This window comes from Mizuhopecten yessoensis, unplaced genomic scaffold (assembly GCF_002113885.1).
Source record: "Mizuhopecten yessoensis strain PY_sf001 unplaced genomic scaffold, ASM211388v2 scaffold10589, whole genome shotgun sequence".
NCBI classification, from domain to species: Eukaryota; Metazoa; Mollusca; class Bivalvia; order Pectinida; family Pectinidae; genus Mizuhopecten; species Mizuhopecten yessoensis.
In genome coordinates, this window is record NW_018408622.1 from 758106 (window position 1) to 776780 (window position 18675).

The 18675-nt window shown below is 35.4% G+C and overlaps 1 protein-coding gene across 6 annotated transcripts in view; it reads left to right on the top strand.

Annotated features, from left to right (window-relative positions):
* Nucleotides 1-18189, top strand: part of LOC110461186 (rho GTPase-activating protein 21-like) — a 109110-nt gene extending 90921 nt beyond the window's left edge. For 5 of the 6 annotated variants that reach the window (XM_021514547.1, XM_021514549.1, XM_021514550.1 and 2 more), the window contains 11 exons: nt 321-431; nt 3401-3493; nt 4078-4305; nt 5396-5594; nt 5973-6121; nt 6682-6807; nt 8635-8743; nt 11638-11801; nt 11962-12087; nt 12692-12809; nt 14010-18189. In XM_021514547.1, the coding sequence (XP_021370222.1) occupies nt 321-431; nt 3401-3493; nt 4078-4305; nt 5396-5594; nt 5973-6121; nt 6682-6807; nt 8635-8743; nt 11638-11801; nt 11962-12087; nt 12692-12809; nt 14010-16156 (3570 nt within the window). In that variant the 3' untranslated portion in view covers nt 16157-18189. The remainder of the gene's footprint in view (nt 1-320; nt 432-3400; nt 3494-4077; nt 4306-5395; nt 5595-5972; nt 6122-6681; nt 6808-8634; nt 8744-11637; nt 11802-11961; nt 12088-12691; nt 12810-14009) is intronic. The other variant, XM_021514546.1, reaches the window with a different exon arrangement.
* The last annotated feature ends 486 nt before the right edge of the window (nt 18190-18675 follow it).

The following is an 18675-nucleotide window of genomic DNA, read 5'->3' on the forward strand; positions in this document are numbered from 1 at the left end:
GATCGTGTTATATGTTACACTAGGAAATATTGTTTCACACTAAAATTATCCAAATAATTGACCTAATGGAAATTTCTTAAATATAAACCAACAGTAATTATAGGAGAACACAATATTCATCTGGTTTTCAATGGTACTACATTTAGACAGATATCTTGCTTTGTTGATAGAATTCCATTATTTGGCACAACCTTATTTTGGCACCTCAGAAAAGCCAAAATTAGATTAGAATTTGGCTGAAAATGAAAGGTGAAAGAGATTCATAATAAGTGTATTTCTGAAAACGAATGTGTAGAGTGTGTTGATTTGGGCAATTGTAGACACCACGGATCATGGAGGCCACAGAGAAGAGACAGGACCCTGCCAGTCCGATACAGGAAGTGGCGAAAGAGGGCACACTCCACCTCAAAACTGACATCACTGATGGAAAGGTACAGTACTGGGTCTATAACAAAAGCTTTCTAATGTGTAATGTTAAACCTTGTATATCATCTTCATATCAAGACGTATAATAAATTAAAAACTTTATTGATTTTAAAATAATTATGATACAAGTTTTAACAACTTATATTTATCACTCTTGTTGACCCTGATGTTGGCATGCGGGCAGGCGATCATCCCATACCTTTTCAGACCAATTGGGAAATGAAACCCCGGCTGCCTTGGTGAATGCCCTGTCATATAATGTTAATTGCTCAGAAAATATTTACAAATCTAAAGCATTGTTATTTTCTTAAGTCTTGCTGTTTGTTTGGTATGTATTCTAGCAATCTTTGTTTTCCCCTGTCAAATACAGTAAAACCTTGTTATATTGACACCATTTGTCAAGAAAATTTTGGCATTATAAAGGAAGGAAATGTATGGAGGAGTTGTAAAGAAAGGAAAAATGATGCATTGAAAGACATTGGTGGCAAGCAAAGTATCCAATAAAAAGAGGGGTATTACACAAAGTATCCAATAAACAGAGGGGTATTACACAAAGTATCCAATGAAATAAGGGTATTACACAAAGTATCCAATAAAAAGAGGGGTATTACACAAAGTAGCCAATGAAATGAGGGTATTACACAAAGTATCCAATAAAAAGAGAGGTATTACACAAAGTATCCAATAAAAAGAGGGGAATTACACAAAGTATCCAATAAAAAGAGGGGTATTCCACAAAGTAGCCAATAAAAAGAGGGGTATTACACAAAGTATCAAATAAAAAGAGGGGTATTACACAAAGTAGCCAATAAAAAGAGGGGTATTACACAAAGTATCAAATAAAAAGAGGGGTATTACACAAAGTAGCCAATGAAATGAGGGGTATTACACAAAGTATCCAATAAAAAGAGAGGTATTACACAAAGTATCCAATAAAAAGAGGGGAATTACACAAAGTATCCAATAAAAAGAGGGGTAATACACAAAGTATCCAATAAAAAGAGGGGTATTCCACAAAGTAGCCAATAAAAAGAGGGGTATTACACAAAGTATCAAATAAAAAGAGGGGTATTACACAAAGTAGCCAATAAAAAGAGGGGTATTACACAAAGTATCCAATAAACAGAGGGTTATTACACAAAGTATCCAATGAAATAAGGGTATTACACAAAGTATCAAATAAAAAGAGGGGTATTACACAAAGTAGCCAATAAAAAAAGGGGTATTACACAAAGTATCCAATAAAAAGCGGGGTATTACACAAAGTATCCAATAAACAGAGGGGAATTACACAAAGTATCCAATGAAATAAGGGTATTACACAAAGTATCCAATAAAAAGAGTGGTATTACACAAAGTATCCAATAAAAAGAGGGGGATTACACAAAGTAGCCAATAAAAAGAGGGGTATTACACAAAGTATCAAATAAAAAGAGGGGTATTACACAAAGTAGCCAATGAAATGAGAGTATTACACAAAGCTTCCAATAAAAAGAGGGGTATTACACAAAGTAGCCAATGAAATGAGGGTATTACACAAAGTAGCCAATGAAATGAGAGTATTACACAAAGCATCCAATAAAAAGAGGGGTATTACACAAAGTATCCAATAAAAAGAGTGGTATTACACAAAGTAACCAATGAAATAAGGGAATTACACAAAGTAGCCAAGAAAAAGAGGGGTATTCCACAAAGTAGCCAATGAAATGAGGGGATTACACAAAGAATCCAATAAAAAGAGGGGAATTACACAAAGTAGCCAATGAAAGGAGGGTATTACACAAGGTAGCCAATGAAATGAGGATATTACACAAAGTAGCCAAAAAAAAGAGGGGTATTCCACAAAGTAGCCAATGAAATGAGGGGATTACACAAAGTAGCCAATGAAACGAGGGTATTACACAAATTATCCGATAAAAAGAGGGGTATTCCACAAAGTAGCCAATGAAATGAGGGAATTACACAAAGTAGGCAATGAAATGAGGGGATTACACAAAGAATCCAATAAAAAGAGGGTTATTACACAAAGTAGCCAAGGAAATGAGAGTATTACACAAAGTATCCAATGAAATAAGGGTATTCCACAAAGTAGCCAATAAAAAGAGGGGTATTACACAAAGTATCCAATGAAATAAGGGTATTACACAAAGTAGGCAATGAAATGAGGGTATTACACAAAGTAGCCAATGAAATGAGGGTATTACACAAAGTATCCAATAAAAAGAGGGGTATTACACAAAGTAGGCAATGAAATGAGGGGTATTACACAAAGTAGCCAATGAAATAAGGGTATTACACAAAGTAGCCAATGAAATAAGGGTATTACAAAAAGTAGCTAATGAAATGAGGGGTATTACACAAATTAGCCAATGAAATAAGGGTATTACACAAAGTAGCCAATAAAAAGAGGGGTATTACACAAAGTAGCCAATGAAATAAGGGTATTACACAAAGTAGCCAATAAAATGAGGGGTATTACACAAAGTAGGCAATGAAATGAGGGGTATTACAACTGGGTTACACTGTGTATTATTGGCTACAAACACATAACGATTGGATGATATATTTTTCAATTTCATGCCAGTGTGAACGCAAACTGGTTACATACATATTCCATGTAAATATGTATGTAACTGATTTGCATTCATACCAGCATGAACATTAATACTTATACTTACATTCTGAATAGTTAGTTATCACATACACTGTATATGTACTTCTTTTAGATATTTCATTAAATTTCAATATTTTGAAATGTCTTTGTCATCAACGCAAACAAGAATCCAGTAACAGTCTAACGTCACCAAAACGTTTGATTCTCATGTAAATTGAGGCAACAGGAGAAGCTTCAAAATGACATTGATCTAATGGCTTTCATAGCTCTATGAATGCAATTTCTCATGGTAATGCATATAGAGGAACTTGCAGTGGAAATGTAAACCTAATTTAATGTAGATGTCTGTGATTGTTACAGAGGAGCAGTGATAGGTCGTGGAAGCCTGTTTGGGTGGAGCTTAGAGGTCATGCTCTGTACTTACACAAGGAGAGGAAAGAACAATTGGGAGTGGTAAGTTTACTACCGTTAAGGTGAATTCATTCCTAGCCAGTTTTAAAAATGGTATCTGCTTGTATGATAATTTGATATTAATCTGCTACTTTTAATTTTGTAGTTTGCTTTTCAATTCAATTCTCAATTGGCAAAGACACAATATTGTTAAATAAGATATTTTGGTAGGGCCCGGACAAAACACCATTTCATTGGTACATGAATTTGTGGATTACGAGTACCCACTAAAACTGAGAATTGCTTTATATCAAACTTGTAAATTACTTTATGGACCTATGAACTTGTGGATGAAGATTACCAAAGAAATCAACGAAATTTAAAAAACCCACGAAAAATGGGTGATTTTACTGTAATTCTACTTGTCCATCTTTGTAATATTGGATAATGAAATTAATAAACATATAAAACATATAAAGTAGATTTTTAAAACTGAAACAATGTTTTGAAATGTTTTTTTGACAGTGCAACCCTATAAAGGACGTTAGTATCAAGAAAACATGATAATAACCGAAAAGTGACATCAAGTGAAATGTACTGTACTAGATCTGCCAAAGTCTTATTAATTACTTTTATTTTGTCTCCAGGTACACCCTTTCTCCTTTGAGGACCAGCCGATCTCAATCAAGTCTGCCATTGTCGACATCGCCTATGACTACACAAAAAAGAAAAACGTGTTTCGTCTGAAGACATACAATGGCTCGGAGTACTTGTTCCAAGCAGAGGAGCACGAGGCCATGTTGTCATGGATACGCGCCATTCAGGAGAACAATGACCCAGACTCGGATGTAAGGGGCACAAGATATAAAGTCAGGGTACAGTGTTTTCTCTGGATTCTTGTTTTGGCTTAATGCACAACCCGTTCTGCTTTTTTCGCTTTTCGGGACATGTCAACATCTCTTTCTCGTTAATCAGTTGACTTTGTTTTTCTGCTTCTTGCACAGTCCAACAGGCTATCTCTTCTTAGACCCAGGTCATTGCATAAGTCAGTTGGGAAAACTCCAGATACTTTTTCCCCGAGGACTATACACCTCAAGAGTATACATATATTCTTTATTCTGTAGAACTGTTTTTGTCTATATGACAGTGTTACGAGACAATATGCTAACTTCAAGTTGACTTTTCTTAAAACTGGGGAAAAAATCGCTTTTCTCGCAAAATCTGTTCAGTAAATAAGAGAAACACTTACAAACCATCTTCTCATATCTCCCAGTTGTCCACAAACCATCTTCTAATATCTCCCAGTTGTCCTTACTGGTATTTTGTAAAACAGATTTGGTTTGGTTTGGTTTGGATTGCTTTGCTTTCATTTCTTTTCTTTTTTTTTTGGAAACAAAAATCATCTTGCTTGCTTGTAGTGCTAGTTTTAGTATGTTATTCTGAAAGTATTTTCTTAACAACATTTTGAAACAGTGTTTGTCCAGGAGAGGACAAATCTTTTTGTTTCGGTTGTGCATTTCTCACCGACGACGGGTAAACAGTAGAAAATACCATTTTGTACCTGACTTATTGTTTGTAAATAATTATTGAAATGTTTTGACTAGTGATAATTATATGTTATTTATATTACTGATAAGATATAGATAATAACTGAATGAAAAATCAAAGTTTAATGTATGATTAAAAACTACACCACTCTATTTACAAATGTAAATTTTGAAGATCAACTAGCACCATTACTACAAAAGTTGAATTAGAAATCAAATTTCCAGGCTTACAAATCTTTAATTTGTAAATTATGTAAATTGCAACTGAATTTTATTGTCAAGAAAATAGAATTAAAATAAATAATAATAATGAGTTGTCAAGTTTTCACTGATGCTGGGATAGTCAGCTTTCTGTGTTAGAAGCTGCAATGACTGGACATGCGGTAATTGACCAGTTGACCGGTGTTGTTGTTTACAGGAGAGGGGTTTAGCGAGTAAAGACCTGATTATTAGAAAGACCAACCAGCATGAATCAGCCCAGCCCCCAACCAGCGTTTCGACCAACAAGACTTCGCCGCAGGCCCCACCCAAGGCCATCAAAAAGCTACAAAGTCTCGCCCTCAAACCCAAGATACCACACTCCCCCAGTATGAAGCGCAAGAAGGCAGAAAGCAAAGGTAGGTATCCAATATGTGTCTTTAAAATGAGGGGGGATGGCAAATTGAAACTGAGTTTCAGGGTTTAATGCCTGGGTGAAGGGTTTAATGCCTGGGTGAAGGGTTTCTGGGTGGTAGATTTTTGAGTATAACATAAACAGGGCCAGAAGGCATCGTATGGCATTTAAGAATTGTTATCTTCAGATGTTATAAAAAAGAATTCTTTCCAAATAAAAAGACTTTTGATGGATTTCCTGGGATATTAAACAGTTTTTGGTGATAATGTTCACTATGGTAAAGTGGTAATTGGTGTCCAAGCTAAATCTTGTAAATTTGGGAGCTCTGTTGTATTATCTGCTGTCAATAGAATCTGTCGCAACATCCAACTTGTTGTTCCAGATGATAACACCAAAGCTAAGACACTCAAAGGGAAGCTGAAGAGTTTCCGTAAACACGGTGTATTAGGTTCAGGACATTCGGAAGAACAAGAGAACTCCGGGATGTTTGGGGTACCTCTATCATGTTGTATACCGTCACCTAACAATGATGTAAGTATTACATAGACAATTTACACGTAATTTTACATTTGTAATAAGGATATAAGCACTGAGATAAGTCTGATTGTTTAAAGTGGCAATGATTTGTACTTTCAGAATAAGATCAAACTGATATTATCTTAGGTTGTTCTGACCTCTGGCAGCTTTATTGCTGAGTATTTTAACTCAGATATATCTACTACCTCGGAAGTCATCAGTTTTAAGAATAGTTGTCTGTTCTTAGTTAGACATGCGAGTACTGTGACACAGAAACATAAATAATCCATTTTAGGAACATTGTAATAAGATGTGTGTACTTTGTAATAAGAACATGTGTGCTTTGTGATAAGAACATGTGTACTTAATTTATGATTGAAATGTGTGCACTTTGTATTAAGAATATGTGTACTTTGTAATTAGAATGCAATACCTTTTTGATTGAAATATGTGTATTTTGTAAAAAGAATGTGTATTTTGTAATAAGAATGTGTACTTTGTAATAAGAATGTGTACTTTGTCGTAAGAAGATGAATGCACTTTGTATTAAGGATATATAATGTTTACTTTTGCAGTTTGTGCCACTGATTGTTGACCTGTGCACTAAAATTGTGGAGGCACGAGGTCTGGAGTCGACCGGTGTGTACAGAGTTCCCGGTAACTCAGCCGCAGTCAATCACATGCAGGATGAACTCAACAAGGTTGTATTCATTATACAGAATGTGTTTTATATACTGTATACAGGGAACATTATACAGAGTGTTTTATATACTGTGTACAGGGAACATTATACAGAATGCTTTATATACTGTATACAGTGAACATTATACAGAGTGTTTTATATACTGCTTACATGGAACATTATATAGAATGTTTTATATACTGTATCCAGGGAACATTATACAGAATGTGTTATATACTGTATACAGGTAACATTATACAGAATGTGTTATATACTGTATACAGGGAAAATTATACAGAGTATTTATCTACTGTATACAGGGAACAGTATACAGAGTGTTTTATATACTGTGTACAGGGAACATTATACCGAGTGTTTTATATACTGTGTACAGGGAACATTATACCGAGTGTTTTATATACTGCTTACATGGAACATTATATAGAATGTTTTATATACGGTTTACAGGGAACATTATACCGAGTGTTTTATATACTGTATCCAGGGAACATTATACAGAGTGTTTATATAATGTATACAGGGAACATTATACAGTATATAAACCCTCTGTATAATGTTCACTGTATACAGTATATAAAGCATTCTGTATAATGTTCGTTGTATACAGTATATAAAGCATTCTGTATAATGTTCGTTGTATACAGTATATAAACCCTCTGTATAATGTTCACTGTATACAGTATATAAAGAATATTAAATAATGTTTCCTGAATACAGTATATAAAACACACTGTATAATGTTCCCTGGATACAGTATATAAAACATTCTCTATAATGTTCCCTGTATACATTATATAAAACACTCTGTATAATGTTCACTGTATACAGTATATAAAACACAATCTGTATAATGAATACATTACTATATGTATTCTATTATTTACAAATGTTCGCTGTAATGATAAATTTGCCCTCATTACGGAGAATCCGAACAGGCGAAAATTAAACAGCAGCAAATGTTCCCTGCATACAGTATATAAAACATTCTGTATTATGTTCCCTGTATACAGAATGTGTTTTATATACTGTATTCAGGGAACATTTGCTGCTGTTTAATTTTCGCCTGTTTTGATTCTCCGTAATGAGGGCAAATTTATCATTACAGCGAACATTTGTAAATAATAGAATACATATAGTAATGTATTCATTATACAGAATGTGTTATATACTGTATACAGTGAACATTATACAGAGTGTTTTATATACTGCTTACATGGAACATTATATAGAATGTTTTATATACTGTATACAAGGAACATTATACAGAATGTTTTATATACTGTATACAGGGAACATTTGCTGCTGTTTAATTTTCGCCTGTTTGGATTCTCCGTAATGAGGGCAAATTTATCATTACAGCGAACATTTGTAAATAATAGAATACATATAGTAATTAAATGCAAAGGGTGAATTTAGTATTCGGTGTAGAATTATTTTAACTTCAAAGGGGAAAATTTGGCTAGAAGAAAATTTCCCTGTATACAGTGTAGCAAATTTTATGAGTCTGGTCAAAATCATATCCATCAATTGTGTTCAGACAAACTTATTACAGAGACTAAATCAATGTTGCGAATGCAACTTATTTTCATTGATAATAAGGTCCCATAATTATTTCTGCCTTGGTCATTGTTCTTTTTATTTGCAGATAGCAGTGTTTATTTCTGTACATAAAAGTACAAAATGGAAAAAAGTTATAATATGTGTCTTGAGTTAAAAATCGTTATAACTTAAGTTTTGTAGCACTTTTTCTTGAACAGAAGTTATCTCTACAACATAAATCTCATAAACGTAAACAGACAATCCATAATGTGTTTTGTATTTCCAGGGCATTGATAACATGAATGTTGACCATGAGAAGTGGTGCGATGTTAACGTCATCAGCAGTCTACTGAAGGCATTCTTCAGAAAGTTGCCTGATCCACTGATCACTACAGGTAGGTAGCTAACTGTGATTCACAAACAAAATTAAATTTATGGGTCATTTTTAGAATTTAATTAACAGTCATTTTTTTTAGAGAATTATTTCAGTATTTTTCTTCACGAACTTTAACCAGAAACAAAATAGACAAGAGCCGCTTTCGTTTATCGCGACCCAAACAGTTGAACATGTTGGAACAGAGTTAAACGTTTATGAAATGAGTCGGACCTAGTAATCTGATGCTGCTTTCAGGCGAGCCATGACAAAGCCTTGCAAGGCCTGCATAAATATTTGCAGATCTACTTGAATTTATACCTGAAAAAGTTAGATTTAAAAATGAACCGGATGCACTAAACGGGCCTGATGAAACAATTGTCAATCAAGGGAGATAAATCTGGTCTACTTAACATACAAAGATTTATTTTTAAACCTGAAAACAATTTTTAATAAAGGAACATGTCTTATCCTTCCTCATTTAAGGGACTCCTTGTTTTTTAAAAAAATGATGTATATTATATAGATTTGTATTCTGTTTGGTTATTGAGGAGTAATGACAAAAAATGGAAAGATCTTGCCTGTGCCGTACTGCAGTAATCACCAGTAAATATTTAAGCAATAAACTAAATATATGTGGCAGACCTACTGTTTTAACTGCCGATGTGTCACAAACAAACTGTCACAGACAAACTGAATGGTGCACGCTAGCAGTTTATCGCTTATATTTACATTTTCGTTATGAAAAACTGCTAAATAGAGGATCTGTCATAAGTTTCCCTTCATATTGGATTTATGATACAAGTTTTAGATTTTTCATGTAGGCGAGCCTCATAAATTGAATATGAAGAGAAACGAATGACTGATTCGTTATATCATATAATACAAAATAAACTGTTTATACACAACAAAAACGATGAAACAACAGTTTACCTGTTTATTACAATTCGAGATATTTAAATGAGGCAGATAGCAAGATAAAAAGAAAATACAAACTTATACTTTGGCGTATCAGGGGCTACGTATACTCACTCAACACTATAAGCTAACTATATACAATACTACAAAAACAAACGTGTACTGACGAGGTAGCCTCCTAAGCAAAGAAAGAGGCCACAAGGAAAAAAAATATATATTCTCAGCAATATATTTAAAGTAGCTAGCCAGACAACTCTTGAGCGATTCAAGACAGGCCAAATGTAAATATCTAGTGAACGTTCTTGAGCGATTCAAGACAGTATATACATGTAGATATCTAGAGCAAACCCTTGAGCGATTCAAGAGCTGCATATAAAATACTCATATATATAAGTAGTAAAGAAAACTTTTAAGCGATTTAAAAGCAGAGAGATTTTGCCTTGAGCGATTCAAGAGAGGCAAACTGACCACCAGACTTAAGCGATTTAAGAGCTGGCAAGACGAAACTCCTGAGCGATTCAAGAGCCTAGTAGTTTCAAGAATAGACAGAAAAATTAAAGCAAAAGCAGTAAAATAATCAACAGATAAGTAAATAATGCCTCTTGGAAACGAGCTACCGGATCGTACGGAACAACTGTAGAATTCCTACTTTTAGACCCCATGTCTTAAAACTATTGTCGATAGGCCTGAATATCAACGTTATATATAGCCTAAGGTGTAGGTTAGCACGGTCGAATGCACGTACAATGTCAAGTTCACACCGTAATGACGAATCACGGCGAAGTATTTGCTCACAATAATTGTATAGGAAGTGCGTCAAGTCCTTAAACACGAAGTTGTAAGGTGGTATTATTCGTACAACAGTAAATGATCAGTAGGCTGCCTTGCTCCCAGTGTGTACAGTAGCGTAGCCACACCTCAAGTCCAAAAATCATGCAGAAAGTAAACAAACGTTCTCCTCATACTGATTCACGTTTACAGCGTAACAAACTGGCGAAAGTTAAATCATATGGCGATGACTGTCACTGAGTAATCGTGGTGTAGTTTAAGATAAATCCATAGTGTAGTAAACACTTGAAAAGTCGAAGAATACGCGAAAAGCAAACACACCAACACCCGCCGGAAATCAATAATGAGGGGCACTGACAATACCACATACCCTCTAGGGGTTAATGCTGATTGGTTAACTCTCCCCTAATTTGCATAAAAACATAAACATGAAAAACCTAGATACAAGAATATTACCACACGTAAACAAGGAAATGAACTTAAGTAAATTCACACATATATATCTAACTGTTCCACTGTAGAAAAACAACCTATGATATATATAAGCAAGGGAGCAATAAAAGTTGTATATAAACTATAATTTAACACACTTGTCAAATTATCATTATAATTGTGATCAGAAATGAATATTTTGCACTTGGTCGCCTCTGAAACGATGAAAATTGTGTCAGCTTCACAATGACGTGATGTCACATTGATTGTTCCTATTCGATTGTGACGTCATTTCCGGAGTGATATTACACACGTTACTTAAACATAATTTATGTGATGGCTTAATGACACTGCATAACACAGTATTGATATGATAAAAAGGTATATCTCTTTTACAACTTTCAAATTTCCTGCTTATTACCATCAGGTCCTGTCTGTATCTAGAAGGGCACAAAGATAACAGCTGACGTCACGCTCTATTTCCCATACAAAATTGAAAAGACTATCGTTATTGATTCATTTGTTTTTAAAATATAGAATATTCTCAATTAACAAAATATACACAAATAACATTATGTTAGTAGCTATTCAATTGACGTAAGACCTTTTACTGATTGTTTTATTGTGGCCTATATTCTAACATTGTGCAAGTCAGATGTATTCATACGCCCTGCAACCAACTTCAGTTATAGTCTCATAACATGAAGCTGCTATAGGCAGTAATTTAGTAGTAATATAGAAAGGCCTCACTAAATGTAAGTGTATCTGTTTCCACAGAGCTGTACCAGAGCTTTATCAACGCCAATCAGACTGGGGACCCTGAGCGACGCATGCTCAAGGTTAAGAGGTTATTACATGACCTTCCGGAACATCATTTCGAGACATTTAGACACCTGGCCGAACATCTCAACAAAGTCGCCTCCTACGATCAAGTCAATAAGGTGAGGCTCGGATCTAAGCATAGGTGCATGATGTTAAAACATGTTGGTATTGAACATATCCTTCTGCTTAATTACGATTTTCAAACACAATTTGCTAACATAAAGTAACACTTAGAATATAGTCAATCACAGCTTTTAAACTGATCTTGATTATTTATAGATGGACACACGAAACTTGGCCCTGATGTTTGGTCCAACTCTGATTCGCCAAATCAACGATGACATGGCAAGCATTGTTAAGGACATGTCGGACCAGTGTCGCATTGTGGAGAGTATCATATCTCATGTAAGTTGTGTACAAGTGAACCTGGCTAAAACATAGCTGTGAACCCTCCCTCATTAGGAGGGAAACTCCCTCATTTTGACCACAGTCTACCAATCTCTGTAGAAACTCCCTCATTCAAGTCCAAATTCGCACAAACCCAGAATCTCCATCCTGTGGTCAAATGATCTCCTAGTTACTACAGGGTGTGCGTAATTAACATAACAGGTGTGTCTGAATCAAATGAATGCTTTTTTGAGTTATTTTGATACATATAAAGGGAAAAGAAAAATGAATTGAGCAAAACAGTTTCAGTCAAGTTTCACGCACTCTCTCCCTCATTGGAAATGTGGAATGAGGGAGATCTCCCTCATTGGAGGTTTCAGATGTTGACACCTATATAACAATATATCAGCTCACAACTAAATATGGTAAAGCATATGCTTTCCTCCACCAGTTTGTAAATTGTATTAAATTCTCTAAAAATTCAAGTTTTTCATTGACCCTGTTCTTCATAGAGGTACATGATTGTTGTTTTGGTATAATTTTATCACTATAGACTTTAAAAATTCTTCTCAACAATTCATGGATGGTAGGCAAAGACTAGCAGTTATATTCTGTCTTGCAGTATGAATGGTTCTTCAGCTCTTGGGACCAAGACCGCTATGTACCAGTGGACGAGAACTATGAGGAAAATAATCGACCGTCTAACACCTCCTTCTCAAGGATGTCCTGTGACGATGATGGTAAGTTCGGACCTCTCTGCAATGTCAACATTATTCCTTGGTTTGTTCTACTATCTGTCCGCCCTTACAAATCTCTGCCCAACTACACTGTAGGTTGTTCGTACATACAGCAAACCACCCTTAACTTCTGTTTGGATATATTAACTGTAGAACAGTTGGGCCAGGATACTTCTGTCAATGAGGTAGCTCAATCGTTTGGAGCGATAGTATAACAATCTGGGCCCAGTTGTTCAAAAGGTGATTAGCTTAATCAGTGATTAGCACAAGTTTTAATTTTCTTGTATCTTAAAAACGAAACCATTGAATTAGTTACAACTTTCCAGATATTAAATATTAAGTAGAGTGAATTTATATGCAAAAGTGTGAGATTATACCTGGTATATTGACGAAATTATTAAAGGTTGAAAAGTGTTGTTAACTATTGATTAAGCTAATCACCTTTTGAAAAACTGGCCCCTGAAGTCCAGGGTTCAAATGACAGTGTTGCCCTGCTGCTCGTTTTACACCCACAACACTGCTGTTGATTATTTTTATGTTTATTTCCTCTCAACTATTTTTCATATATATGCGGCAAGATAATTTAAGGTTTGCTTTTTAGAAATTATTTATCAAAACTAAAGTCATGTCAGCAAAATTGGTTTCAAGTGCATAGATACAGATTTTGGTGGCAGTACGGGGATCCTTAAGTTTCTGCAAGATAACTTGCTTATCATAATTAATTTCGGTGAAACTTGGTATATACATATATACAAAGGCTTAAAGGCCGAGTTCGAAAATGAAGTTAAGAATATCATTAAACTTACTTTTAACTTTTAATTGCAATTTAAATCAGTCTGACTATATTTGATATATATCTATCAATTATATACCTGTGACTTAAATAAACAATTGAAAAAAAACATTTTGTCAAAGATATTCATTTCTGGCCATGATTTGATTTTTGGCTATTTCAAAGGAAAAGGAGGTTATTTATTTAATTATTATATATCTTTTGTTCCTGGAGTATTGCTTTGCATTGTAAGAGCTTTGAATACCACCATATTTGTGGTGAAATTTGGTTAGTAAGTTCATGGTACTGAGGCTAATGCCAATACTGTTATGGCACAGGAGGTACCTGAAATTAAGAAATGTCTATCAGATTCATCCTTTCCAAACCTTTGTTTTGTGAGACTGACAGAAATCCATCTGTTTTTATTTCAGACAATGCCAACAATCCGAAATACATTGTGTCGTCATTTGTACAAGCAGCGAAAAAACGTGGGAAGGGAGAAGACGAGGTGGATGCCAGCCAACCACCGGCGCCACCATACAGGGAGCGCAACATTGATCAGGAGGTGGCTAAACACCGCATGAAAACACAAAACGAGACAACACAGAGCAGCCCCAATCTCACCACTGTTCTCAAAACTATGCCACAACAGATTCAGGTGGTTGTACGCACAACAGAAAATCCCAACGATCGGCGGATGGCAAAGTCCCAGGAGATTTTAGATCCTGATTGGGAATACATAGATTCAGAGCGACAATCTCAAAGTATGATAATTAAACCGAGACATTACTCGGAAGATTCTCTGGATAAGAATGATGAGATGGAGTTATCTTCTCAGGGTGGTCTCAGTTCTGGTTTCAGTGTGAGTCGTGATACGATAGATCGTCTTCGGAAAATTGAGGAGGAGGCTAGAGCGTTGAGGGAAAAGGAGGAAAAAAGGAGGAGAGATTTCGAAAGGAGAAAATTGGAACGACAGAAAGTGGAACAAGATATTCAGAGAACGAAAAAGGAAATAGAATACGAGGATAGTCAGAATGTTGAAGATTTACTCAATTCTCCGTCAGTGTGGCACTCAGCAAGTGAACTTCATAGATATTCGTCCTCCGGTCATGTGAGACAAGGTTCTGCCACGTCTGATTACTCAAGTGTGTCATCAGGGGCTGAAATACACGGAGGGCCATCATGGCTCAAGTATGGTAATACGTCCGACTATAACAGTACTGTGTCCCCTTCAAGTTCCAACGGGGAAAAAGTTTTTAAGGACCCTAAACATGGAGGCAAATATTTTGTGATACAAAGTGTTAATAGTGCTAAAGTTCCTCCTACAAAACGAACAAATTCCTTAGAAACAATGTTGGAGACTGATGAGGAAATAAAGCCAAGGCAATATGCAAGAATCACAACCAAAAGAGGGTCGGAGAAACCTCGTTGGGTCAATCGGGAAAGTGGTGAACATATACGACGTTCCCGTGGCAACCTCAGTCGTAGTAATTCAGTGAGGAGAGGTTCGCTAGATTCTTTAATTGACCTGTTAGACAGACAGGATCAAAAAGTCTATGGATACAACTCCTCGGATTCGGAGGATGGGTCGGACCTTCTTAGTGACTTGACAACTACGTTTGACCAGAAGCTGAAGGTTTTGGTAAATCCAAAGTACAAACTTAATGGTAGTACAAGCAGGCTCAACAAGAGTGATGGCTCAGGCTCTGTTACCAGCGACAAAAGTGAGCGAAGCGAAAAAAGTGAAAAGGAGCCCAATGCTCATATGCGTCTTCCTCCTCAGCTTCCACTGTCGCTGTGCAATAAGTTTGGTCTCTGTAGCAGCAATGACATGCTGGAGAAGCAATACAGAGATCCCAGCCTCCACAGATCTCCCTTACAGAAAAGCGAGGCCAAAATTGGTATTGCATACCGCTTTGAGCGTAACCCAACAAACAGTGTTGTTCTAACCAACAGTCGGGAGAATATGGGTGGTGCAAGCAATATGGGTTCCCCCTCCTCTTACCCTGGTCTGGCCACTGAGCCACGAACCACCTACATGGTGGTCAATCCCTCCCCAGTGACTGTGCTTGACCGGTCTGGTCGCCACTACTCCCCTTCTGGCCTGTCACAGGGCAGAAATTTGGCAAAAGTAGACTGTAGTCGTGATGCGCGGCCAATTTCTAAATCTGAAAAAACAGAAGTGAATGTGTCTTTGTCTAAACAGGTCAAAGACAGTCATATGTCTGGTGCCGAGAGACCAACAGGTTTTTCCTGTACTTTTGACATTGGTGGAAATGATAAATCTTTGAAGGCTAGGTCATCAAGTCCAGAACCAGCACGAAAGGTCAAGAGGACGAAGCGGAGACACACCGTAGGAAGTACAAACGACGAACATTTCCGTGCCCTGAAGACCCTGTCTAAGCCCAGGGGTGAACCGAAGATGTCCGCGTGGGACCGACTTCAGCCTGGCGGAGGAAAAGATTCCCAAATTAGTGCTAGCCAAAACCTGTTATCATGGATGCAAAATGAGCGTCTACGTGCAAGTGTTCCTGACTTGTCTGTGGGCATGACTGGCTACAATGGGAATTACTCGTGACACTTCGTTCATAGTTGTTTGCGTAGAAACATAAAACTGGCCTGTTGACAATTTTACATGGTTTTACAACTTTGTCTTAAGCATTAACTAGCTGATTTCTTTTTGTTATACCTAATTTGTGTGTTGCCATGGTTTTTACTTTATCTGCTATACATTGCCATGGTTATACTTTGATAACCTGTTATGGTTACCATAGTTTTGCTTATATTCTACCAGTGCTCTTTCATAGTGTATTTCCCTCGTAGTTTTTAGCCATTTTCCTTTCAGACGTATTAATTTGTATTTTAATCGTTAGACTAAGATGGAGATGGAGCTTTAATTGTTTAACAGTTACTTCTGTATTGGTCATGTCATAAGCTGGTTGTATTTTTTTTTAATTATTTTTCGCTTTTTTCGTGAAAAAAAAATACATGTTCAGAGCTCATGCCAATCATAGTGTGACACATTGAACAACACTTTATTTATCATTTCATGTAAAATGTTGCAATTTTGTTGAAAATATTTACATTAAATGGATGCACATTTTTTTGGAAATGAGTTTGTACATTCACATTATATATTTAAAGCAGACAAACTGATAGAACTTTAGTGATAATTAACAGATATATTTAAAAAAAAAAGGCAGACTTGTCAAATTGGTGACTAACTGAAGTATAGCTCATTTATTTGTCACAGATTAGTATTTAATATAATTGACTAATTATAAGAGGATATTTTGGGTCAAAGCAACCAGCCTTCTACCTTGACTAAGATGCATTATTTTACCTACCGGTAATTATTTGTGATGGAAACTAGCCTGTCAGTTTCATAGTTCAATAGTACAAAAACTAATCTTTGTAAGCTAACTGTTATGCAGTATTGACTATTCATATCAACATAACATGTACAAAATTTAAAAATAACATTTTTGAAATAACATTATAATAGCTGCAGTGAAATGAAAAAAAAAAAGATTTATATTATAGAAACTAAAATAATCTGCAGATTGTATAAGCAATATTAGCAGTATGTTTACAAGTACTTCATGTTTACATTTTTGGCTGACGTTGACTCGGTGAAGCGTTTCTTATTTACCTCAGTACCTGTTGAAGTTGGCGTGTTACCTGTTGTCAATGTCGTACACCTGCTACGTACATGAGGTGTGTCATGAAACACAGCTTAATAACACCTGTGAGCTGTGATTGACTACCCGGTATACCTTTCTATTGTTTCAACTGTGACATCACAGATAAGACAATTTCATGATGTCACAGACTTACGTTTGATTTGTGATGTCACAAAAGAAATCAGCTTAAGGTCAAAATGTCAATATTTTAGATTTCAAGAGTCTGAGAGCTGTTGTTTTCAAGAATTTTTACAAGACATCTTGGTTATGTGGTAAAAAAAAAATCTTCCATTTATTTTCGATTTCACGTTTGATTCATGAAACTCGTCAAGAATTTTTCATATGATTCATGAAACTCGTCAAGAATTTTTCATATTAGCTCTCCAGACAATTGCTAAAATGAAAAATTATTAGAGACATGTTTCACAACTCTCACATGGAATGGAAAGTCATTTTAGACTCTCTTTATCCATTTGTTTGCTGTTTTGAGTGAACTGCAGTGCAGTTTGTCTTTATTTTAATGCTATTTAGAGGAAGTTTACTGCAGGAATTCTATTTAACTCTTTGATGTTATAATTTCAATGCTGGACATTGCTATACCTTGAAAAACAAGTGTTGTTTTCACCACACCTTAATAAATCATATTTATATTGTAAAGTTTTACACCTTAACTTAAAAACATTTCTATAGCGATGTTCTCTATTGGTATAAATAAAAGCAGAATGACAATAGGTTAGAAATTTAACAAATATTTTTCAACTTTTATGGCACCAAGTTCACATGAAAATACCATGCACATACATTTTTGACAATAGTTTTTTTTAAACTTGCATGGTAATGGATGTAGTAGTGATGCAGAACTTGTAGATTTGTTTGAGGTAAAACACTGTCACCTTTGTTATACACTATAAACTTTTAATGTTTTATGGCACATCAGGCTAGGCTCTTTACTCATTCACCCCTGCAGACACATTTGAACTCTTCCAATTCAAAGGTTGGAATAGGCCATTATGACATTTCAGGGGTGAATGAGTTAAATATTTAAGGGTATGGAAGTAATGTACTAAACATACTTATTTTAGTGCACTGAGATATTAGTGCATTATTGAATTTTAACAGATTAGTGCATTAATGAATTGGCTCACCCACCAAATATTTAATAGAAAATAATAAACATGATCCTCAATTGGTGCAATCATAATTTAGTACAACGTTTAAAGCCTGATAAAGGACTAAAATGTTACTTCTGCGAACATATGTATGTTTACAGTAATAATAACAAATCAAGACATTAACTCATTCACCCCTGAAATTTCATAATGAACTATTCCAACCTTTGAATTGGAAGAGTTCAAATGTGCCTTCAGGGGTGAATGAGTTAAAACAAGCATGTACTTTTTAAAACCTTTTTTTA